The sequence below is a fragment of the Theropithecus gelada genome, chromosome 13 (assembly GCF_003255815.1).
Source record: "Theropithecus gelada isolate Dixy chromosome 13, Tgel_1.0, whole genome shotgun sequence".
NCBI lineage: Eukaryota > Metazoa > Chordata > Mammalia > Primates > Cercopithecidae > Theropithecus > Theropithecus gelada.
Window position 1 is genome coordinate 81,917,410 of NC_037681.1, and position 26,431 is coordinate 81,943,840.

The window sequence follows — 26,431 nt, forward strand, 5'->3', positions numbered from 1 at the left end:
ATTTTCTCCAGTAAGCGATGTAAAGTTTTTGTTAAGGCCTCATTACTCCCTTGACCAGTCTGACTGGCGCTTCTGCATTAACTTTTCCCTTACTTCACTCTACTAATAACTAACAGCAACAGTAACAGTGGCAAAATCAACAATTTACTCATACTGTTGAAAGGTAGTACGGTAGTACTGTTGTACTTTTTCCAAAATGTAGTCTGAGAAAGTGGGTGCTGGGTTATCTTTTCCACTTGTTCTTTTCTAATTGGTCCTTTGCTATTTTACCAAGTGATCACCCTCACACATCCCAAATAGTACAATGACACATTGTTCTGGAGTATAAAACCTCCCAGGGTACTATGCAGAAAAGAGATAACACAGTAAGACTGAGACTCTTGCTACCCACAGAAAGGCAGGCCTTTGCCTACAGTCTGCAAACATCACTGGTAGGTAAACAGCTCCCTACCTTGATATAAAACTCTCTAAGTGAGAACAGTGGCTCACTGTGCCTAACAGGTTTATGCTAAAGACCTGTTTTCCTTTCAGGAGTCTGGAATTTGGGCAACTCTGGTCAGTTTCACAGGCACTATGTGACTACATGACCCACCCTGTGATAAAACCAAGGACTCCTAGGCTCAAGAGAACTTTCTTGGTAGACAATAATTCACACGCGTCGTCATGCTCACTGAGCACATCTTGTGGAACTCCAATGGAAGACAACTCTTAGAAAGTTGCAACTGGGTTCCTCCAGACTTTGACACCTTTTTCATGATTTTGCTTTTTATCATTTTGCTGTAATAAATCTTAGCCATGAATATGACTATATGCTGAGTCCTGTGAGTCAGTGAATCAACAAACCTGGGGGTGGGTCAGGGAAACTCTTGAAAGACGTATCAAAAAAAGAAATTTTTGAAATATTTTTCCATAATGACCTCACCTCATTCAACTCACTACTGTTAAAGAATGTGTAATTCATAGTTCTTAGCAAAGACAAGTAAGGTTAGCTAGGAAATATGGAAAGTGGTTAGGAGCTTTTTTTAAAACAAAAACAAACAAAGAAAAAAAGACAAACTCTCACTCTGTCACCTAGGCTGGAGTGCAGTAGCACAATCTCAGCTCATTGCAACCTCCGCCTCCTGGGTTCGAGCAATTCTCCTGCCTCAGCCCCCTGAGTAGCTGGGATTACAGGCATCTGAACCTACACCCAGCTAATTTTTTGTTTTGTTGAGACGGAGTCTCGCTCTGTTGCCCAGGCTGGAGTGCAGTGGTGCCATCTCGGCTCACTGCAAGCTCCGCCTCCCAGGTTTACACCATTCTGCCTCAGCCTCCTGAGTAGATGGGACTACAAGTGACTGCTACCACGGCCAATTTTTTGTATTTTTAGTAGACACCTGGTTTTGCCGTGTTAGCCAAGACCTGACCTCCTGACCTTGTGATCTGCCTGCCTCGGCCTCTCACAGGCATGAGCCACCACGCCTGGCCAATTTTTTGTATTTTTAGTAGAGTTGGGGTTTCACCATATTGGCCAGGCTGGTCTTGAACTCCTGACCTCGTAATTCGCCCGCCTCGGCCTCCCAAAGTGCTGGGATTACAGGTGTGAGTCACTGCGCCTGGCAAAGGGCTTATTTTTGTAAGACTTTATACTTCACAGAAATAAGAACCTACTCAAACTATGACCTGAGAGAATACTAAAAGTAGTTTTTGGTGACTGATATGGTTTCGGTATTTGTCCAATAAAAGAATTATTGTCGCCAGGCGCGGTGGCTCAAGCCTGTAATCCTAGCACTTTGGGAGGCTGAGATGGCCAGATCACGAGGTCAGGAGATCGAGACCATCCTGGCTAACCTGGTGAAACCCCATCTCTACTAAAAAATACAAAAAAACTAGCCGGGCGAGGTGGCGGGGGCCTGTAGTCCCAGCTGCTCAGGAAGCCGAGGCAGGAGAATGGTGTGAACCCGGGAGGCGGAGCTTGCAGTGAGCTGAGATCCGGCCACTGCACTCCAGCCTGGGCGACACAGCAAGACTCCGTCTCAAAAAAAAAAAAAAAAAGAATTATTGTCTTAGTCTGTTTAGGCTGCTGTAATAAAATATTGTAAACTGGGCTGGGTGCAGTGGCTCACATCTGTAATCCCATTTCACCACATCTAATGGTGAAATGTGCTCCCCAATGTTGGAGGTGAGGTGTAGTGAGAGGTATTTGGATCATCAGGGCGTATCCCTAAAGAACTTGGTTCCTACCACACAGGAATGGGAGAGATCTCACTCTTTGAGTTCATGCAAGAGTTCTTGTTAAAAAAGAAAAAAAGGCCGGGCGCGGTGGCTCAAGCCTGTAATCCCAGCACTTTGGGAGGCCGAGACGGGCGGATCACGAGGTCAGGAGATCGAGACCATCCTGGCTAACACAGTGAAACCCCGTCTCTACTAAGAAATACAAAAAATTAGCCGGGCGCGGTGGCAGGCGCCTGTAGTCCCAGCTACTCGGGAGGCTGAGGCAGGAGAATGGCGTGAACCCGGGAGGCGGAGCTTGCAGTGAGCTGAGATCCGGCCACTGCACTCCAGCCTGGGCTACAGAGCGAGACTCCGTCTCAAAAAAAAAAAAAAAAAAAAAAAAAAAAAGTGTGGTACCTCCCACCTCCCTTTCTCACCATGTGACACAGCTGTTCTCTCAAGGCCTTCTACTATGAGTCAAAGACCCCTGAGGCCTCAACAAATAAACCTCTTTTTTTATACCCAGCATCAGGTATTCCCTTAAAACACCACAAAATGGACTAATACAGCAATAGATCATAGTGTAATTTCTGACTTATAATTCAGAAGAAATTCAATTTAAAAAGTTATCCAAAACTTCCATGTGCACTAAAAATATTATGTAAGGTTTTTCAGAATTCACATATATAAAAATAGAAAGTAGGAAGAACTAATGAACACTATCATTCTAGCTTAATATTCACCTACAACTATATAAATAAGGCCCGTTCTTCTCACTAATGCATATTTTCAGTAACATTTCATTTTTTAATATTTCATACTAGTTTGGCAAAACAAAGTATATTTATGCTCCTTTGATTGCCATGTCCTAATAAATGTAATAACTATAGAAGAAATTTAAGACAATATCATGTACACAGGAAAAATTTTTATTAACATATTATTTTGTTGTAGAGAAGTATGATATGCAAATAATAAAAGATGTTCAAATACACTAATAAATACATTACAATTACATTCTGTGGGGGAGTAAAGTGGAAATACTGTGTGGAGGAATTAGGAAAAAATTCAGCTAAGTAAAATTTCAGAAAGGAGTTTGGAGACAGGGTCTCACTCCATCACCCAGGCTAGATAGAATACAGTGGTGGGATCACGGTTCACTGCAGCCTCCATCTCCCAGGCTCAGTCAATCCTCCCAACTCAGCCTCCTGAGTAGCTTGAACTACAGATGCTCACCACACCTGGCTTGCTTATTTATTTATTTATTTTATAGAGATGGGGTTTCACCAGGTTGCCCAGGCTGGTCTCCAACTCCTGGGCTCAAGCAATCCTCTTGCCTCAACCTCACGAAGTGCTGAGATTATGGCTGAGAGTTTATACATTTTAAGAGAGATGAATAAAAGTTGCTACAGCACTTACATTTCATTAATCTAAAAGACGACCATAATTTTGTCTTTAAAAACATCAATTTCAATAATTTCCCGAATATATTTTGTTTACAAATACTTAAAACTCAAAAATTTACAAATTTAAAAAATCTGCCTAGGAGACACCTAGGTTTTCCAACATTCTTTAAGAAATATGTAAACAACAAAAGTTTAAAGACTTGTACACTCTGCTGGCTCTCAATCCATTACCATATTTATTTTGTTAATGCACATCCTTAACATTTGATCAAACCCTTCAAAGGCTCCTGTTTTTACATTTATCTATTGATACAAAATAATTACATATATTAATGGAATACATGATATTCTGACACATAAATACAATGTGTAATGACCAAATCAGGGTATTTGGAATACCCATCATTTCAAGCATTTATCATTTCTTTTATTGGGAACATTTCAAATCCTCCCTTTTAGCTATTTTGAAATACACACAAAAAATTTTTAACAATAGTCATCCTACTGTGCTACTGAGCACTAGAATTTATTACTCCAAGTGTATGTTTATATTCATTAGCAAATCTCTCTTCATCCCATCCCTTCCCAGCCAAAAATTACAAAAGTAATTGCCATGGTCTAAAAGTTTTTGTCACTCTGAAATCTGTATGTTGAAACCTAACCACCAATGTGATGGTATTAGAAGGCGGGACCTTTGGAAGGTTATTAAGTCATGAGGACTCTGTCCTTATGAAAGAAGCACTAGAGAGACCTCCTACCCCTCCCATCATCTAAGGGCTCCACGAGAAGTTGCCATCTATGAATCAAAACGTAGGCCTTCACAAGATACCGTGAAGCTGCCAGAGTTTTGATCTTGTACTACTCCCAGCCTCCAGAATTGTGAAAAGTAAACTTCTGTCATTATAAGCTGCCCAGTATACAATATTTTATTTTATTTATTTTTGAGATAGTCTTGCTCTGTTGCCAGTCTGGAGTGCAGTGGCACAATCTTGGCTCACTGCAGCCTCCACCTCCCTGGTTCAAGGGATTCTCGTGCCTCAGCCTCCCGAGTAGCTGTGATTACAGGTATGCACCACCATGCCCAGCTAATTTTTGTATTTTTAATAGAGACGGGGTTTCACCACATTGGCCAGGCTGGTCTCAAACTCCTGAGCTCAAGCAATCCAGCTGCCTTGGCCTCCCAAAGTGCTAGGATTACAGACGTGAGCCACTGCGCCTGGCCCAGTTTACAGTATTTTATCACAGCAGCCTGAACAGACTAAGACAATGCTTTTGTTTTATACATAAAAATAATTTCCTGTGCCCACAATAGATGGCCACCTAGTTTCTATACTTCCTAAAACACAGGCTAAACTGAACCAACCAATTTTCTGCATGAAACCAGTGCTTTCCTATGACTTAATTTTTACTCATATTCTTTCCTATGACTTAAATATTTCCCTTACTTTTCTACAAAAGATACCCATTAAAAAAGCTGTATCTGGCCAGACGCGGTGGCTCATGCCTGTAATCTCAGTACACTGGGAGGCCAAGGCAGGGGGGATCACCTGAGGTCAGGAATTCGGGACCAGTATGGCCAACATGGTGAAAACCCGCCTCTACAAGAAAGGAAGGAAAGGAAGGAAAGGAAGGAAGGAAAGGAAGGAAAGGAAGGAAAGGAAGGAAAGGAAGGAAAGGAAGGAAAGGAAGGAAAGGAAGGAAGGAAGGAAAGAAGAAAGAAAAAAAGAAAAAGAAAAAAAAAATTAGCTGGGTGTGGTGACAAACACTTGTAATCCCAACTACTCGGGAGGCTGAGGCAGGAGAATCGCTTAAACCTGGGAGGCAGAGGTTGCAGTGGACAGAGATCACACCACTGCATTCCAACCTGGGCAAAGCTGTATCTTCTTCAAAGCCTTTCCTAATCATGTCAATGCAATCTGATCTTCTAAATCTCTGATGATATCTCTTTTTAATAACTATTATTTATTTCCATGAAGTATATCATGAGCAGCCATAATTTGTAAGGATACATGCAAATTTTGCATAAGACAAATGTAGTTTGACTGTCAGTTCTAAGAATCAGGTCTGAGTTGCAATCATCCATTTGCTCAACATAGTTTTTAGACACTATGCAAGGCATTAGAGATAAGAATGATACTCATACTTTAAAAGGAAAAGAAAGGAGGAATGGAAAAGGAGGAAAAAGAAGAAAAAGGAAGGAAGGAGGAGAAAAAAACGGAAAATAAAGATTAGCACCACTAGAAAGGTAAAAGAAAGAAGAAAGAGGAGAAAGGAGGGGAAAAAGGGGGAGGAGGAGGAAGCAGTAGTAGTGATAGTGGTAGTGTTGCTGATGACAGATTATTATACAGCTGCAAAGTGTAAAATATTTATCATAAGGCTCTTTATAAAAAAAAAGGTTACCAAATCCTGCATGAAAGTAAATTCTAGAAATAATTTTTAAAAATACTTAAGGAAAAAAGTAAAAATCATTAAAGTAAGAGAGATTTTAAATACCTTGGAGTTAAGGCATGTTTTCCTTAATACTACAACAAAATCAAATATCCACTCGGATATCTAATTGACATTTCATATTTAACATTTCCAAAACAGAACTCTTGATTTTACCGGCCATTATCCTCTCCCATTTCTGAGTTTTTCTTTTCTTAATAATTGGCATTATCATTCCCTTAGCTTCTCAGGCTTAAAATTTAGGAGTCATTCTTTATTAACTTTTCTCAAACCCAACAAATCTATCCAAATCTGTGACCTGTGAGCTCTACCTTCAATAAATATTCCAAGTCAAAGCACTTTTCACCACTGTCCCTCTGTGGAACCACTGAAAAACTTCCTAACTGGATCCCTTGACTCATACATTTGCCCTTTGAGTTTGCCCATAGATGAATTTTTCAACTGCAGTACGAGTAAACCCTTTAAAATGTTAATTCAGATCACATCTCTCCTGTATGAAAGCTTCTAAAGTTTTCCCTTAACACTGAAACCAAGGGGAAATTATAATCTGACTACATGTACATGAAGACCTTCTCAATAAAGAATGCTAAAAACAACTAACTTGACATTATTCTGAATGTTTGAGAAAAAAATTTGGTGAAGAAATGGAAAGAGTTAAACTTGTAAAAGAGGAAGTAATAGAATTACTTGCAGATGATTGTGACATGAGTCTGCTTGGGGAAAATAATAGAAACACAAGAATTACTTGCACATAATAAACCAAAAACAAATGAATAACCAAAGACAACACTAACAGCTAAATATAACTGAAAACAGTCTACCAACAATAAGTCAAATTCAGATAGCCTGCAACAAATGCATACACAAATTCTTACTATACATAAATGACAAGTTAAAAAACATAAGCAATGATTCCATATCAATGTATCAACAAAAAGGACAAAACTCCTAGGAATAAACTTACTAAGAAACACTTAAAACCTGAATTTTGTAGGAAAAAAATCTTTAAAATAAAAAACAAAATGATTGGTTTTGTATAAATACAACAAATCCTACTCTTCTATAGGCAAATTCAGTATCATAAAGTTAATTATGCATCAATCTGGAAATATAATACAATCTCAACGAAAAAAGTAACACAATTTTATTTTTTAAAAGAACTAGATGAACTGATTCTAAAGTTTATGTGGAAAAACAAACAGCCAGGAAATGCTGAAAAGAAATAATAATGAAAATGGACTACCTCGGTCAGGCGTAGTGGCTCACGCTTGTAATCCCAGCACTTTGGGAGGCTGAGGCAGGCAGATCACCTGAGGTCAAGAGTTTAAGACCAGCTTGACCAACATGGTGAAACCCTTCTCTATCAAAGATACAAAAGTTAGTTGGGCGTGGTGGCAGGGTGCCTGTAGTCCCAGCTACTCAGGAGGCTGAGGCAGGAGAATCACTTGAACCTGGAAGGCAGAGATTACAGTGAGCCACTGCATCACTGCACTCCAGCCTGGGTGACAGAGTGAGACACTGTCTCAAAAAACAAAGGGACCATCTCTACAGGGTATTAACTTTAAATCTACATAATTAAAATATGATATTGGTGAATGAACAAACACATCAATAAGATGAAACAGAAAGTCCAGAAATACATATGGCAGTTTACTTGATAAAGGAAGCATTTGTAATCAGTAGATAAAAAAATAAATCAGTTAGTTATTAGGATAACTGGGTATGTATCTGAAAAAAAAGTTATCCATTTCATTCCTTTCACCTAAACAATTTCCTGATAGAAAAACTTAAATGTAAAATATTAAGTTATGAAAGCATGAAAAAACAGGGAGTTTTTAAAGTGTAACACATCTAGTAGCTGTAAAAGATCAATACACCTGACTACATGAAAAAAAAACTCTGCTTAGAAAATAAGCAGGCCGGGTGAGGCAATTCACACCTGCAATGCCAGCACTTTGGGAGGCCAAGGCGGGCAGGTCACCTGAGGTCAGGAGTTCAAGACCAGACTGGCCAAAATGGTGAAATCCAGTCTCCACTAAAAATATAAAAGCTAGCCAGACATGGTGGTGCACGCCTGTAATCCCAGCTAGTAGGGAGGCTGAAGCAGGAGAATTGCTTGAACCTGGGAGGTGAAGGTTGAGGTGAGCTGAGATCATGCCACTGCATTCCAGCCTAGGTGATAGAGCAAGACTCTGTCTCAAATAAATAAATAAATAAGAAACAAGCATAACAAAAACCATGAAGTCAAGACAGAAAACAAAAATACTGCGATTCACATTACAATGAGATACTTTCCTTAATATAAAATATTCTACAAATTAGTTAAGGACCATAACATACATAATAGGGATAAAGGAAAAGTATCTGAGTCGTCAGAGAAAAGATAACACAAATGGCTTTCAAACACATGAAGGGAAGTCGGCCTAACTAATAAAAGTAATAGAAAATAAAACCAAGAGAATTTCTTCGCTTCTATCAGACTGGTAGAAATTATCTAAATGTATAGTATGTTGGTAGATGTGTTGGAAAATTGCAACTTAATCTTGGGTTGTAGGTACAATCATCAATTGGCTCAGCCTCCATAGACAGTTAACTTGGTTTTGGTTTTTAATATAACCAAAACTTATTAAATGTATACTCCATGAACTAGCAGTTCTAACTTTTAGAATGTCTTCCTCCATTTCCTAAATCTATGTGTTAAATGAATAAAGATCTCTGTAATATCACTAGAAATAGTTTAAGACAAAGCTGATCATCAGGAAGCTAGTTAAATATATTACATATATGCCACATATATGCAGATAAAATAACATTCTGGGCCAGGCATGGTGGCTCATGCCTATAATCCTGGCACGTTAGGAGGCCGAGGCAGAAGGACTGCTTGAGCCCAGGAGTTTGAGGCCAGCCAGGGAAACATGGCGAAATCCCGTCTCTACAAAAGATTTTTAAAAATTAGCTGGGTATGGTGGTGTCCGCCTATAGTCCCAGCTGCTCGGGAGGCTGAGGTGGGAGGACTGCTTGAGCCTGGGAGGTGGAGGCTGCAGTGAGCTGAGATCATGCCACTGCAGTCCAGCCTGGGTGACAGAGCCAGACCCTTGTCTCAAAGATAATAACAATAATAACAATATTATTTTGAAGTTACTTTTACAAAATGAATAAGCCAAGTATGGCGGTGTGCATTGGTTCACATCAGTAATCCCAACAGTTGGGAGGCCAAGACAGGAGGATCACTTAGGAGCAGGAGTTTGAGAACAGCCTGGGCAACACAGTAAAACCCCATCTCTACAAAAATAAATAAATAAATTAGCTGGGCATGGTGGCGTATGCCTATGGTCCTAGCTACCTGGGAGGTTGGGGCAGGTGAATCACTTGACCCAGTAGTTCAAGGCTGCAATAAGCTATGATTGTGCCACTGCACTCCAGCTTCAATACAGAGACCCTGTCCTCCCCTCTACTTTTTTTTCTTTTTTGAAAAAAATGAACTGTTATATACTGAATTTGAAAATCCGTAAGACAGCTCAAAAACAGCAAAGTATAGAACAGTGTGTTTAATATGTTATCATGTGTAGACAGTATTGCATAATGGTTAAAAGCTTAGCCAAGTGAAAAGTGACTCAGTCACGTACAACTCGCTTAACCTGTCTATGCCTCAGTTGCATCATCTGTCAAAATTGGGTCTAATAATATCCACCTTTTAAAGCCTTAAAAATTTGTCCTAGGATAACAACTTGTATAAATCAATAAACAGAAGACAAGTAAAAATATAATAAAGAGAAATAAGACTTTGGAAAAAATACATTCAGCAAATACGACAGAAAGGGTTGACATATTCAAAATAAGTAACTTTTACAAATAAATGAGAAACCATATAGCAACTGAACAAATAAATATCAAGTACAAAAATAAATGGAAAGAAACTCACTCACCAATTAACAAAGAAATAAAACTAAAGCAACATCAAAATTGGCAAAGATCTCAGTGACATAAGAATCTGCAGATGCTTGATAAAGGCATTCTCATACAGTTTGGCTACAAGTGTAAACTTATGTATCCTTTTGTATCCTGATATAAACTATGGATTAAAATCAACCTATTTTACTTTAAAGAGTTCATTAGTAAATAATGGGACAAGTATGCAAAGATGCTGCCTTTACAGTTTTTTCTATAACATCATAAATTCAAAGATTTAAATTATTGCCTCTTAGTCAATTTTAAAAAATACATTCTTTTTTAATGTACTCATTTTTTAGTGAAAACCGATCACAGAATACTATTTATAAACTGTAAAATTTCTATAAATATGAATTTTATACATGCATATTTACTGTATCCATGAAAAGTCCTGGAAGGCCATCACCACAGCATCAGAGGAAATCAAACCAAATGGAAATATTCTTTTTTTATACTATCTAAAATTACTTTTTCTTAACAAAACTTTTGCTTTACAACGTTATCAGAAAAACCAATTAATATATTTATATTTGGGGATAAAAGTTATACACTAGTTTATATATAAGAGAAGACTTCAACCAACAAGGCTGTAAATCAACCAAATCATTTCCAGTGAGTGTAATGGAAAAGGCAAAATCCCTGTAAGAAATAGCACAAGAAGTTTTGTGCATTAGGGGAAGTAGCAAAGATTTCAAACAGATAAGACTGTAATCTTAAGTTGCTCTCAAGAATCCTTTAGTCTATGCCTATGAGGACAATCTTCTATCCCTTTGGTTGCTGTTTCCTAACACATTCAGTAACTTTAAGATAACAGCTCTCCAGACCATAACAAATTCCTTCAATGACCAGGACAAATGTACCAATGGTAAGATAAGATAAACTACTTAATCAAGAGACAATCAAAATGAGACATTTGTTGGTACAGAGGCATGAAGTGTTTCCAATATTCAGAGATAGATTTTATGTCACATAGGTCTTTAAAATATGAAACAAGTACCCAATAATGAATACTTATTAATTCCACTGCATTAGTATATGATTCACAGTTTAGGACAGTAATTCAAAATACACAATTCTATAGAAAGCACACTAATAAAATATAGGTTATCTTTTTTTTTTTTTTTTTTTGAGACAGGGTCTCCTTCTGTCACCTAGGCTACAGTGCAGTGGTGTGATCATGGCTCACTGAAGCCTCGACCTCTTGGGCTCAAGCAATCCTCCCACCCCAGCCTCCTGAGTAGCTGAGACTACAGGTGTGCGCCACCACACCTAGCAAATTTTTGTATTTTCTGTAGGGATGAGGTTTCACCATGTTGCCTTGGTTGGTCTCAGAACTCCTGATTTCAAGCAATCCACCTACCTCAGCCACCCAAAGTGCTAGGATTATAGGCATGAGTCACCATGCCCATCCTTAGGTTACCTTTCTATATACAGTCAATCACAGGAATTAACATCGGATTTTGCATTCTAAAAACAAGCCCATGTTTTATATTTCCAGAATTCAATTTATTTAAAATTTGCTTTTCTTGCCAGTAATTAAGTTCTAGCAATTTTTATGTCTATATGTTTAAAAATTTTAACATATCCATATACATTGTGATATAGTTTGGCAGTGTCTCCACTCAAATCTCATCTTGAATTATATCACCTGTAACTCCTATTGTTGTGGGAGGGACCTGGTGGGAGATGACTGAATCATGATGGCAGTTTCGCCCATATTGTGGTAAGTGAATAAGTCTCAAGAGATATGATGGGTTTATAAGGAGAAACCCCTTTCACTTGGTTCTCATTCTTTTTTTGCCTGTCCTCATCCATATAAGATGCGACTTGCTCTGACTTGCCTACCGGCATGATTGTGAGGCCTCCCCAGCCACGTGGAACTCTTGAGTCGAACTAAACCCTTTTCTTCTGTAAACTGCCCAGTCTGGGGTATGTCTTTATCAGCAGTGTAAAAAACAGACTAATACACAATGTAACAACAAAAGGTTTCAATCACATTTCATAGAAACATTGAATACCTTAATACTTACCTGTCCTTCCCTTGAAAATTTAAAGGGTGGTTTGTGTTTAATTACACTTGTTGCAAGCCTTAGGAGTCCTGTAAGCCCATCATCTTCTACATTACCATCCTGATGATCAAGGATCTCCCTACTACAAAAAAGAAAAAAAATACACACAAACAAGATAGTTCACATAATTATGTCTTCTTTTCTTAACAATATGAATTTCAATTTCACATCAAATTTTACCTTCTAATACAGTCAGCCAAATGTCTTGCCAAGGCATCTAAGTCGAGGAGCGTTGTCTTAATACAAAAAGAAAATAAAAATTCAAATATAAATTTTTATGTTTTACCAAGCATAAATTAAAACAGAATCATTTCCTTACAGGCAACAATAATTTAGTTCTCCCAAATTCAATTAAGTTATAAACATAATACACCTAACTCTTCACTTATATATTATGTCAATTAATCAAATTAGTCTTAAACACATCACTAATCATTCTACAAAAAAGAATCAATGGAATGTTGATAATAAATTAAGAAAGTCACAGTAATCTATTGAGAAGACACTAAAGTTTTTTTTGGAATGAACTGTAGAATTTAATATATTGTTAAAAGTCTAATTTAAGGGTATTGTTAAAAACAAACCTTGGTGAATTGTATGTGAATTACATCTCAATAAAGTCATTTAAAAAAAACTTTACTTCTCATTATAACTGAGCAACAATATTAAAACAGACTTCACAAAATGTAACTTGAGCCCCCTCAAAGAAACCCAAATCTCTGAAAAGGAAAATTACTTTACAAGCAAGCAAGATCAGATTCCTATTTTAGCTTAAAGGGGAAAGCCCAGGTTTTTTTTTCTTTTTTTTTTTAAAGTACAATGTTTATTTGGCATCAATATTTTAATTAACAATAAGTATATTAAAACTTGCTCAATACTAAGTTTTGTAATTATTTCTCAAATGAAAAGATTTTAAGAATTCAGATGTTAACTAAAAAGCAAAAAGTATAAACACCATAGAACTTTTAAAGTGAACACATTGAACTTTCATTTACATACATTTAAAAGTTTAAGAAAAACGTGTCCTAAATATTTCAAAGGATCTTCTTTATGTGTTTCTCATTTTCTTCTGAACTGACAACTTAGACACATTTTAATTTAGTAAATTTATGTACACTGGAAAAAACGCAAGTGTTTATGTGGCAAGATTTGCTTTGAAATTTACTTTTTTTTTTTTTGAGACGGAGTTTCACTCTGTCACCAGGCTACTGTGCAGTAGCGTGATCTCAGCTCACTGATTGCAACCTCCCCGCCTGCCGGGTTCAAGCGATTCTGCCTCAGCCCTCCTGAGTAGCTGGAACTACAGGTGTCTGTGACCATGCCTGGCTAATTTTTGTATCTTTAGTAGAGATGGAGTTTCACCATGTTGGCCAGGATGGTCTCCATCTTTTGACCTCGTGATCCGCCCGCCTCGGCCTCCCAAAGTGCTGGGATTACAGGCATGAGCCACTGCACCGGGCCTGAAATTTACTTGTTTTAAACATTACTTTGTTTGAATGGAAATGTCATTTTAGTCTAAGAAAATTAGATCTGCAAAAACTGACTGTTTCTTTAAAGTAACTTCTATTTGAACTGCAATTTTATTTTACATATTCGGTACTCCAAACTACATGCTATTATAGAAAGCTGTACTTTTAAATTTAAAATCTACATTTCCCTTTCCAAATAAGATGTTACATCCACATATCTTATTGAGAAGAGACAGGAAATTAAGGATAGATACCAGATGAAGACGTTTCAACTAAGGTCAGAGTAAAAACACTAAAGGAATTAGAATAAGGTGGAAAAGCACAAATATAATAGAAATATGACACTACCAACAAGTTATAGATTAATACAGTACACTTAATAAGAACCGATAAAGTCATGAACATGTATGTCATAATTTGTATCTATTAACAAGAATAGAATATATAGAATAGTATATAATTTTCTGAACATACCTGACTAGCGTCCTTTATATGTATGTTGTCAACTAATTTGCATAACAACCAAAAATACTCTTTACATCCTGGTTTTAACACTGGTTCTTCCTCATAATCATCTATCTATTAAAAAAATTTTATACTGTGTGAAAACATTTTAAAAATAAAATTATAATACATTTAAGAAACTAGAGGCTTTATGAAATAAATTCCTGTATCAACTAAACAGTATTCAAAATCTTTTTAAAAATGGAGAGTTCACATTTAGTTTCTATAAAATCAGAATAACCAGGCACAAAAATGACTAACATAAGAACTTTCAAGAAAATATTAGTCTCAAATTACTAACATTTGAAAAACATATGAATAAGGAGGAAAATAATGTAAATCCAACAACACATTGAATTTCCGGGATTAGTAAAAAGTGGGCTCTAAATTTATTATGTAGTAGAAGCCTTTTACAAGACTAGTATATGCACTAAGGTAGGAAATAAAATTTAAAATTCCGAATATCATAAAGATAAAAAAACTGACTTACTAGAGAAGAGAGCTCCATTTATGATTTTTTTATCAGTCAACTTATTAACACAAGGCCCAGAACCAAGTGAGAATAAATGCCATATCTAAAATACAGTATCCACAAGAAAGACCACAGAGCTGAAATCAGTCTCTTCCTAGTAGTAACATGGACATAATGTGTCACAATGCTGTCACCTTAAGAAGTATATAACTACTATCCTCTTGGTAAAAAATCACATACAGTAGTCAAATGATCAAAATTTTAAGGTTATATTACAATGGTAAACTTGAGGCAAAGGAAATTTCAAAAACAGAAACTGCTTCTAAACACAGTAAAATCTTACCCTAATAGGTTTGAGTGCTTGAGCATCAGGAAGAAATTTCAATAATGTTGAGGCAGCCAAGAGCAGAAAAGAACGATTGATTGAGTCTCCTCCATCCAGCCCTGACAGGGATAACTTATAAAGACCATTGCATGATTCATGACGAACTGCAGTCTAGATGAAAAAGAAAGTTCCAAAGACAGTCTGAGTGAGTATTAGAAAGTTAATAATATGGGCCGGGCGCGGTGGCTCAAGCCTGTAATCCCAGCACTTTGGGAGGCCGAGACGGGCAGATCACGAGGTCAGGAGATTGAGACCATCCTGGCTAACACGGTGAAACCCCGTCTCTACTAAAAAATACAAAAAACTAGCTGGGCGTGGTGGCGGGTGCCTGTAGTCCCAGCTACTTGGGAGGCTGAGGCAGGAGAATGGCGTAAACCCGGGAGGCGGAGCTTGCAGTGAGCTGAGATCTGGCCACTGCACTCCAGCCTGGGCGGCAGAGCGAGACTCCGTCTCAAAAAAAAAAAAAAAAAAAAAAAAAAAGTTAATAATATGTGAGCAGAAACAATTTTAGGTGATTTTAAATACAATGTTCTGCTGGGCAAGCCTGTAATCCCAGCACTTTGGGAGGCCCAGGCAGGGGGATAACCTGAGGCCAGAAGTCTAGAGACTAGCCTGGCCAACATGGCAAAACCCCATCACTACAAAAAATCCAAAAATTAACCAGATGTGGTAGCTTGCATCTGTAGTCCCAGCTACTCTGGAGACAGGCACAAGAATTGCTTGAACCAGGAAGGTAGAGCCTGCAGTGAGCTGGTATGCCACTGCTCTCCAGACTGGGTGGCAGAACAAGATTATGCCTCATAAAAATAATTAATAAATATAATGTTCTAAACCCATACATATATACATGTAAATCACACGTGATCAAATAAAGTACCTCAAGGTATACCATAATATATACAGTATTTTTTTTTTTTTTTTGAGACGAGTCTCGCTCTGTCGCCCAGGCTGGAGTGCAGTGGCGCGATCTCGGCTCACTGCAAACTCCGCCTCCCGGGTTCACGCCATTCTCCTGTCTCAGCCTCCCGAGTAGCTGGGACTACAGGCGCCCGCCAACTCGCCCGGCTAGTTTTTTGTATTTTTTAGTAGAGACGGGGTTTCACCAGGTTAGCCAGGATGGTCTCGATCTCCTGACCTCGTGATCTGCTAGAAATCCTAAAGCGTGGTCATAAAAACAGAAACAAAACAAAATAAGAACAACAAGTAAATACAAGGAATAACTGAGTAAGGACATTTAGAATCATTTAAGTTATTTACAAGACAGAGGATAAAATATTTTCAGAACTAGAAGCAACACAGAAGCAACTTCAATCAGAATATTCTACAGATAGGAAGGAAACCGTCCAAATGTCAAAATGGTTACCTGAGACAGGACAAGAACACATATGGCATTAAATCCAGAGCTAATTTTTTTTTTTTTCCTTTTTGAGACATAGTCTTACTCTGTTGTCCAGGCTGGAGTGCAGCGGCATGATCTTGGCTTACTGCAACCTCTGCCTCCTGGGTTCAAGCGATTCTCCTGCCTCAGCCTCCCAAGTAACTGGGATTACAGGCGCCTGCCACCACGCCCAGCCAATTTTTTGTATTTCTAGTAGAGACGGGGTTTCACCATATTGGCCAGGCTAGTCTTGCACTCCTGACCTCATGTGATCCACCCGCTTTGGCCTCCCCAAGTGCTGGGATTAGAGGTGTGAGCCACAGTGCCCAGCCCCTTAGACAATGCTGATTTAAAAAATAAGTGACTTTGGAGCTAAATGTATTAGTAAGTGTGTTTCTATTATTTCACGTAGGAATATGAGGTAATGCCAAGATATGGCTAATAAAAATTATACTGGTCTCAGTGTGAACATGGGAAGCAAAATATATTTCTTTTATTTGCAGTCTCTCTAGCCTCTATTTTTCTACTTAAATAGAAAACGCAGGCTGGGTGCAGTGGCTCATGCCTATAATCCCAAGCAGTTTGGAAGGCCGAGGCAGGAGTATTACATGACACCAGGAGTTCAAGACCAGCCTAGACAACACAGCAAGATCCCGTCTCTACAAAAAAGTTTAAAACTAGCTGAGCATGGTGATGTGCACCTATGGTCTCAGCTACTTGGGAGGCTGAGGTCAGAGGATTGCTTGTTCCCAGGAGGTTGAGGCTGCAGGGAGCCATGATGGCACCACTGTACTCTAGCCTGGGTGATACAGGGAACATGGAGATTCTGTCTCAAAGAAAAAAAAAAACGGCCACAGAACTTTTCTAAAACATAAATTACCAAAATAAATTCTCAAGCCCTTCCTCTACCTGCAAAAAAAATTTTATTAATCCAAAGCAAAATAATCATTCTATAAACATTTCAGAAAAATATAAATGCTACATAATATATAATAGTCAAAAGTTCTTAAACATTATACATAGTTGAAAACACTCCAGACCTTAAAGGATTAAGTAGATAATGTGATATATTTATGGACTCATGCACATTTGTTTCCATTAGCTCTTTTATTTATTATCAATGCTAATAACATGAAAACATATAAAAGTAATAGTACTAACCTTCAACCTTTATCTTACCTCAGGAATAAGGAGAGTCAATTTCTTTAGCCAATCTTGTAAATGATCACTATCAGCAAGGCTAGATTTCACTAAAGAACAGCAATGAGCCCAACTCACCAAGAGCCACATTGAATAATGTGAAACTAAAGAAAAATTAGAAAACAGTTCACTATAAAGATCTGTGCTAAAATGAAAACACAATGTTCATTATTAAAGGTAAAATATATCAATATATTATTCAAGTTTTTATTCACTAAAAGTTAACTTTTTGGAACCCTTACCTTCATGTCTAGACCTGTGATCAGACTGAGCTTTTAAAACTCTGTAAAGTAAAAACACACCACCACCAATTAAATTCAGCAATGAATTAAAAATAATTCAATGTATTAACATATATCCTATAAGGTTATCACTTACCCCCAAAAAAGGGAAGCAGTGGGTGAGAGTGACAGAGTGAGACACTGAGTGAGCGAGAGAGAGAGAGAGTATGTGTGTCTACGTGTTTTAAAAGACAGAAGACAGGGTCTCACTCTGTTGCCCAGGCCAGAGTGCAGTGGCATGATCATGGCTCACTGCAGGCTTGACCTCCCAGGTTCAAGCAATCCTCCCACCTCAGCCTCCCAATAGCTGGGACTACAGGTACGTGCCACCACACCCAGCTAATTTTTGCAAAAGAGACTATATTTTAAGAGAGCTCCATTATTTATTTGTTCTATATTTTTTATCATTTATTTAAAGACTCACTAAAGAAGAGTCAAACTCATTAAAGAAGAGAGCAGAATAATGATTACCAGAGGCTGGAAGGTGGGGTAGGCTAGGGTGGGGTGGGGCAGAGGGTCTAAGTCAAAGGGTATGAAGTTCCAGATAGAGCAGGAAGTTGTTTTTGTTTTTTGTGTTTTTTTTTTGAGACGGAGTCTTGCTCTGTTGCCCAGGCTGGAGTGCAGTGGCGCAATCTTGGCTCACTGCAAGCTCCGCCTCCCGGGTTCACGCCATTCTCCTGCCTCAGCCTCCCAAGTAGCTGGGACTACAGGTGCCCGCCGCTGCGCCCGGCTAATTTTTTCTATTTTTAGTAGAGACGGGGTTTCACCATGGTCTCGATCTCCTGACCTTGTGATCCACCCGCCTCGGCCTCCCAAAGTGCTGGGATTACAGGCGTGAGCCACCGCGCCCGGCCAAGAGCAGGAAGTTTTAAGATCTATCACACAGCAGGGTGTCTAGTCAATAAAAATATATTGTATGTTTCAAAATAAAAAAAACAAAAGAATTCACTGGTAAAATCTTACTACAGCAAATACCAAATGACTTCAGATTTAATAAACAAAATTTGAATGAATAAAACATTGACTGAAATAAGTAAACCCTCAAGAAGTGCTCATGATTTAGTTACTAAAGAGATGTGTATGACAAACACATAGGTTATAATGATTTAGAGTCTAAACTTAAGAGTCTTTTAAAAAATAACTGAATCTAATCATGAAGGCTAATCATGAAAATCCAAACTGAAAAGTACTCTATAAAATAATTGGCCTGTATTACTTGAAAATGTATCATGAGAGAAAGGCTGAGAATGTTATCTCTGATGAATAGAAGAACTGACAACTAAATGCAATACATTTAGTTGATCCTGAAGCAAGAAAAATATTGTTATACAGAATACCAATAGGATTATTTTAATATCAACTATATGTTAGGATAATATGTCAATGTTAAATTTTATAAATTTAAAAATTTTACTCTATTAAGAAAATGTCCTTGGTCTTAGGAGATATACAACAAAGTACTGGTAAACAGTCATGATATCTGCAATTCAGTCTCACAAGATTCAGGAAAACATGTAAACACAGAAAATATGTAACTCATAAATACAAGACACATTTTAGCAAGAGGTTAATAACATGTAAATTTGGATGAAAGGTATGAGAGATTTCATAATATTCCCCAAATTTTTCTAGTAAGTTTAAAATTTTTCAAAATAAAGTTTTAAAACATTATATTCCTGCTATACATGAACACACAAAATATATTTTAAAATGCATACCTAGGAGCCAGATTATCATACGTATAAGCAACAGACATAAGTCGCTGAATCAAACTGGTTCCTTGGACAAGAACAAGAAATACCTTTAAAACAAAAACATTTTAAAAGATATTTAAATACAGCAAAAGGAAAACCCTCAAAAAGCACCCATTACTTAGTTACTAAAGAGATGTGTATTACAAAATTTTAACCCAAAATTCCAAATTACTGACATTTATCTGTAACAAAATAATGTCTTAAGAATTCTTTGAAAATACTGTAAAAATGCCAAGAATCAGAAAACCAGAATTTTATAATCACACTTAAGAGCAGCAACTGTAGGCTGGGTATGGTGGCTCACTGTAAATGCTGTAATCCCAGCAATTAGGGAGGCTCAGGTGGGTGGACTGCTTGAGCCCAGAAATCTGACATTAGCCTGGCCAACGTGGTGAAACTCTGTTTCCACTAAAATACAAAAATTAGCTGGGTGTGTGATGCATGTCTATAGTCTCATCCATTTTGAAGGCTGAGAAAGGAGAAACACCTGAGTCTTGGAAGCAGTGGCTACAGTGAGCCAAGATTGTGCCACTGCACTCCAGCCTGAACAACAAAATGAGAATGTCTCAAAAAAAATAAAAAGAAAAAAAAAAGAAATTACTAAGAATTTAGAAATAGGGGCAAAAATAGTCTTTATATTCGATTCATAGATTCTCTGCATACCACTGAATTGGGGGAAAGAAATATATATATGTCAGTGGTTTCTTGGGAAGGGGCTGGTGAAGAATTAAACATGTTTTTACTTTGGAAGAAAATAAAAAAAATCAAGTAGTAATAGATTCCTCAACTATCCTGAAATAAAAATTAAAAAGCCATATAATATACCACGGGTACAGAGCATGAATTCTAGATTCAAAATCCTGAGGCTCAACATTCAGCTTCAGGTTACATGATCCTAATATATATGGAATTTCTCAGTTCTAGTTCTTCCTCCATATAATGGGAGAAAATAATTCACTAACTTAATGAATTATTAAATTCCTTCTGCAGGTTGGAAGGCATTCTGTGCATACTTCATAAGGTACCGTTTCTGCACTGGGGCAGGCAGCTACAGAAAACATGGTAACACAAGTATATACAATGTGCAAATAAGCAAAATAAGGGAGCAGCAACTAAACCTGTCCCTGGCAGAAGTGAGAAAGCTTCCAGAAAAGTTGATGTTTAGGCTAAATTTTGCAAGTAACTTTCTAAAATGCTATGAACAAGATCACATAGAAAAATGATGGTAAACTCAAATAAGTTAGTGTTCTTCCTTACTACCTACAGTATATCAACATTAGATGACTGTCTTCGGTATTAACGCAACAAAAATTTTTATTTCCATAGATCTTAGATATACATACTAAGCTGTAATTATTTTGGGAAATACACTCATGCAAAACTATATAATATACACCTTTTCTAAACTAAAAAAAAATAACATTGGCCAGGAGCGGTGGCTCACACCTATAATCCCAGCACTTTGGGAGGCCGAGGCAGGCAGATCACTTGAGGTCAGGAGTTTGAGATCAGCCTGGCCAAGATGGCAAAACCCCATCTCTACTAAAAATACAAAAATTAGCCAGACACAGTGGCATGTGCCTGTAATAAGCTTGTAGTTGCATATTATTTTAAACACAAACCAATAACCTATAAAACTCCATAAATGTGCACATGTATTTTACACATACACTTATGTGTATTTGTATTATTTAAATCTCAAAAGGAAATAGCTAATAAAGGTCAATAAACATTGAAATTATTTAGTGAGTTGATGGAAAGGATCACAATTACTATAACCTGAAACTTTATTCTGAAAAAAACATGACCAAAACATTATAGTAAGGTTACTAAAGTGGTAGTTCACAACACAACACTGTAGAATACATTCAGATTATATTGTACTCTGCATATATTTAATTTTATTATATGTAAATTATTTGGAATACTGGCAGAGATCACTTTTCCCATTTAACCCCCAAAATTCTAAAAAGGAAATCTGCTTCAGGTTTTCATTTATACCAGTACTTTTTAACCTTATGTTCGTCACAATCTATCAGTAACAATTCATTACTTTGATGTTTCTTGGGTAGATATGAGGTGAGGTTCTCAAAAGGTTACAGAATGAGATCTCCCTAAAATCTCATCTTGATCACTCCCTACTTCCCAGCTCACTGATAGAGATGTTGGAAAGGCAAATATGTGATTACAGAATCCACAATCAAAAAGATTCTATTTTTATTGCTGGATGTCCTGGTTAATACAGTTGACCCTTGAACAACACAGGTCTGAACTGCACAGATCCGCTTATGTCTGGGTTTTTTCCCAACTATGGCACTCCTAAGACAGCAAGACCAACCCCTCACCTTCCTCCTTCTACTGCCTAATCACTGTGAAGACCATGAGGATGAAGACCTTTATGATGACTCATTTCCACTTGAAGAACAGAAAATATATTTTCTCTTCCTTATGATTTTCTTAATACTTTCTTTTCTCTAGCTTACTTTAAGAATACAGTATATAATAGTATTAACATACAAAATATGCATTAACCAACTGTTTATGTTATTGGTAAGGCTTCTGGTTAATAGTAGGCTATTAGTAGTTAAGTTCTGGGGGAGTCAAAAGTGATTTTTGACTGAATGGAGGATCAGCATCCTTAACTCCTCTATTTTTCAAGGGCCAACTGTATTTTCTTTCATCTCAAAATCTACCCTCTTATACACTTGTTCTATTACGCTAGCGCTAATATATCAAAAACCAAATTCTTCCTTCACCAGTTGGCTTCCTATTAGGTTGTGCCAGTCTAGGATACTAGAGAGACTCCTTTCTTTTTTCTGTCAGCATTTATCTGAAAGTATTTACCTAGAAGAGACAGGTGGTTGCAGCCTTTGGCTTTTTTAGGCACTCCTAGCACCAGCTTTATCAGGTCCCCTCTGAGAATCTTAGCAGATGAGCATAAGAGCGTAACTGATTTCTCAGAGGCCTAAACCCCAGTTTAAAGGGATCCCTCCTGCAAGCTTCTAAGTTCCTGATGACCCAACCACTTCCCTAATGTTCCACAAGATCTAGGGGTGGTAAATGGCTCCTTATCTGGATTACCTCACCATTCCCTTTTGCTTTTAAAGCCTTGTAACACATACACGTAAAACCGATTCCCTATTTTAAATTTCCTATGTTGAAATACCAACTATGGCTTCTGTTTTCATAAATGCACCCTCAAAGTATATAAATTACTGAGTCCAAATAATAAATTCTGTCTCACAGATATTAAAATGGCACATGATTCATTTCTGCATTCTGGATGATGAAATGAAAAGCATTACTGCTTCATAATCACTACTGCTTTAAAACAATGCCATCAGTTTGGCTGTCAGGTTAAGTCACAGTAATCTAGAATACATTTCTTAAGCATTAGCATATTTCTTCAGTTTATAAAAATAAATGAAATTCATCACTACAATTAAACATTAACTTCTGCACTTTACCTCTGTTAATCGTGGTATATGAAGACCCTTAGCATGATCACCAGCAGCCTTCCTTGATTTGCCTGGCCAGGTTCTTTTCCTATGGCTTTCCGCTATACCAGACCAGGCGAAGACATCATGATAAGCTAAATCCAAATCGGATGTATCTACTGCAAACTGGCATATTAACTTCAGCAAGCAAGCAAGACAGTCTAGCTGCCACTGTAAATGAAAAGAAATGGTCATTTCCCTATTTCCATTAATTTAGAATAGCCATTATACAATCCTGAGATTAAAAGACCAGAAAATAGAAAATTATAGCTAGTACTTAATCACATACTATAAAAATTTTGCTGCTCAAATATTATGGTCAGTAATAATTCAATCTTATAAAAATGAAGAAAAATTATCTAGAAATAAAGAGGGTATACAAGATGTATTTAATGAAATGGAAATGACACTTTCATTTCTTTAATGAAGGCATCATAAAAATGTATATAATAGAGAGCTATGAGATTTTTGAAAAAAATACTGCTCATAATTTAGAATTTTTTTTTAAATTAAAATAATGTCAAGGATATTACTTATCAGTAAAATTAACTGAGAAACAAAGTATTCTATGCTGTTTCTCCACAAAAGTGGCACAGACTCTTAAAATTTAGGGACCAAAGCAATTCTTAGTAATTCTAGAAAATAATTCAAACGAAAATCTTGCACTTTCCACGACCACATTAAAAACAAACATTTTAAAATTTGTTTTAAATATTGTTTAGTAAGTATAAAAAATAATATTTACAGCTGACTGGAAACTCAATTTTAATAACTTAGTGTACTTTAATTAGAATATCACTTATGTACAAGATGAGAGTTTCACAGCTTTTTCTTCAATAGCTCTTAACCTCCTGCTTTCCTGATTCCACTGCCAAATATATTCCTATACAAATATACCAGGAAACAGTACTTTCTTCCTGCAATAACAGCAATACCATATTACTGAACTAAAAGAAAGATAGCAAGATAATTCAGACAGAAAAAAAGTCTTTTCAACAAATTGGTGCTACAAAAACCAAACAGCCCTATGAAGAAGGAAAAAAATTCAATACTGCACACACAAAATGCAAAATGTATCATTATAGAACTAAATGTAAAAGAAGACTATAAAACTTACAGAAAGCAGAGGAGAAAAGTCTTTGTGACCATAGAACAAATATTTATAGACTGGATACAAATTTCATTAAAATTAAAACCTCTCCCCTAAAAGATACTGTCAGTACAACGAAAAAGTAAGCCATAGCATGTGTGTGGGGCTTGTCCCCATACATACATCAGAGAAAGACTTCTCCATAATGTTTAAGGGAAAAGACCATCTCACAACTATATACTAAGATGTTTCACAAAAGAAGATAAATACATAATCAAACACACAACATAATGCTAAACATCATTAGTAATGAGGGAAGGACAAGTGAAGCCACCGTGAGATAACACTACTATATCCACTAGAATAGCTCCAATTTTAAAACCCTGGCCATATCAACTTCTGGCAAGGATGTGAAGTAAATGAAATTCTCATATGTTGCATAGTACAACTGTTTTGGAAAACAGTTTGGCAGCTTCTTACAAGGTTAATCTTCCACTCACCATATTATTTAGCAAGTAATTTCATTACTTGGCATTAATCTGAGAGATAAAAACATACATATACCAAATGACCTGTATGTGAATGTTTACAGAAGCTTTATTTGTAATAACCCAAAACTACAAACCACTCAAATGTCAATAGGTAAGCAGATAAATGAATTGTGGTATACCTATACAACGAATACACTACTCAGCAATGAAAACGAACCAACTACTAATACACATTTAACAACCTCAAAAAGCATTCTGAATAAAAGAAGCCAGATACAAAAGGGTACATATTGCACTGATCCAATTACATGAAATTCTATAAAATGAAAATCTCACCTATTGTAACAGAAAGCAGAGAAAGAAAAATTAATAGCAAAACTGCAGGACGGAACTTTTTAATAGAAATATTCTTTATTTGGATGTTAGAGCATTAAACATTTTTCAAAACTCACTCTTTAAAATGAGTGCATTATTTATTACATGAAAAGTATACTGCAACCTCACATCATATGCAAAAATTAACTTAAAATGGACCAAAGACTTAAAAAAGTAAGAGTTAAAACCATAAACCTCTTAACAGAAAACAGAGTCATCAATCTCTGCATAAGGGGATTAGGTAACAGTTTTGTAGATACAACACCAAAAGGACAAGCACAAAGGAAAACAGACACTAGACTTCATCAAAATTAGAAATGTTTGTAAATCACAGGATAGCCTCTAGAAAGGGAAAAAGGCAACCCATATAATGGGAGAAAACATTTGCAAATCACATGCACTGTAAGGAATCAGTATCTGAAATACATAAGGAATTCTAACAAATCAACAAAAAGACAACCCAATTAAAAGTGGGTAATGAATGTGAATTGACATTACTCGAAAGAAAAACAAGTGGCCAATAAGCACATGAGAAGATGTTCAACCTCATTAGTCACCAAGGAAATGCAAATCAAAACCACAACTAGGTACCACTTTACACATTAGGATAACTAAAATTAAAAAGACACTAACAAGTCTTGAAAAGGATGTGGAGAAACTGGAATCCTCACACATTGCTGGCAGAAATGTGAAATGTTGCAGCTCTGGTAAACTGTTTGGAAATTCCTCAAAAAGTCAGAAGTTACCACAGGACCCAGAAATTGCACTCTATACCCAAGGCACCACTGTTTATAACAACATTATTGATAATAGCCCCAAACTGGAAACAATGCAAATGTTCACCAACTGATCAATCTTCCACTCCCTGGATTCAGCTGTGACGGACCAAACATTTCGCCAAAGATGTATGAATGTGTGTGTGTATATGTACACACACATACATGCATACATGCTTATGAATGGTCAACAGACACATGAAAAGCTGCTCAAGATCCTTAGCACGGGGAAAATGTAAACGTTAGAAATCACAATAAAATACTACTTAAGTATTGGCAAGGTATACCACTCCTAAGCATATGCCAAAAAGAGGTGAAAATGCATTATCCATGCATAATAAATTCATAAACAAATGCTCATAATAGTCAAAGTGTAGAAATAACCCAAATGCCTCTCAATTGGTGAATGGATAAACATGTAATATAACTATAAAAAAATGAATTACTGACACTTGCTACTTCCAAGGATGAATCTTGAAAATAGACTAAGTGAAAGAAACCAGTCACAATGGACGATACATTGTATGGTTCCATTTATAGGAAATGTCCAGAATGGGCAAATCCACAGAAACAGAAAGCAGACTATAATGGTGTTTGCCCAGGGCTAAAGCGTTTGGGGGGAGGTTTCTTTTGAGGTGATACAATTGTTCTGGAATTAGATGCTGGTCATGGTCACACAACTTTGTGACTAT

General features: G+C 36.8%; 1 protein-coding gene across 1 annotated transcript in view; it reads right to left on the bottom strand.

Annotated features, from left to right (window-relative positions):
* Positions 1–26,431, bottom strand: part of USP34 (ubiquitin specific peptidase 34) — a 288,446-nt gene that overhangs the window by 82,492 nt on the left and 179,523 nt on the right. Inside the window, exons 34-41 of the mRNA XM_025405742.1 lie at positions 22,978–23,178; positions 19,475–19,557; positions 17,718–17,758; positions 17,455–17,579; positions 14,856–15,008; positions 14,011–14,115; positions 12,248–12,303; positions 12,029–12,149 (exon numbers count right to left, since the gene is read on the bottom strand). Coding sequence (XP_025261527.1) covers positions 12,029–12,149; positions 12,248–12,303; positions 14,011–14,115; positions 14,856–15,008; positions 17,455–17,579; positions 17,718–17,758; positions 19,475–19,557; positions 22,978–23,178 — 885 coding nt within the window. The remainder of the gene's footprint in view (positions 1–12,028; positions 12,150–12,247; positions 12,304–14,010; positions 14,116–14,855; positions 15,009–17,454; positions 17,580–17,717; positions 17,759–19,474; positions 19,558–22,977; positions 23,179–26,431) is intronic.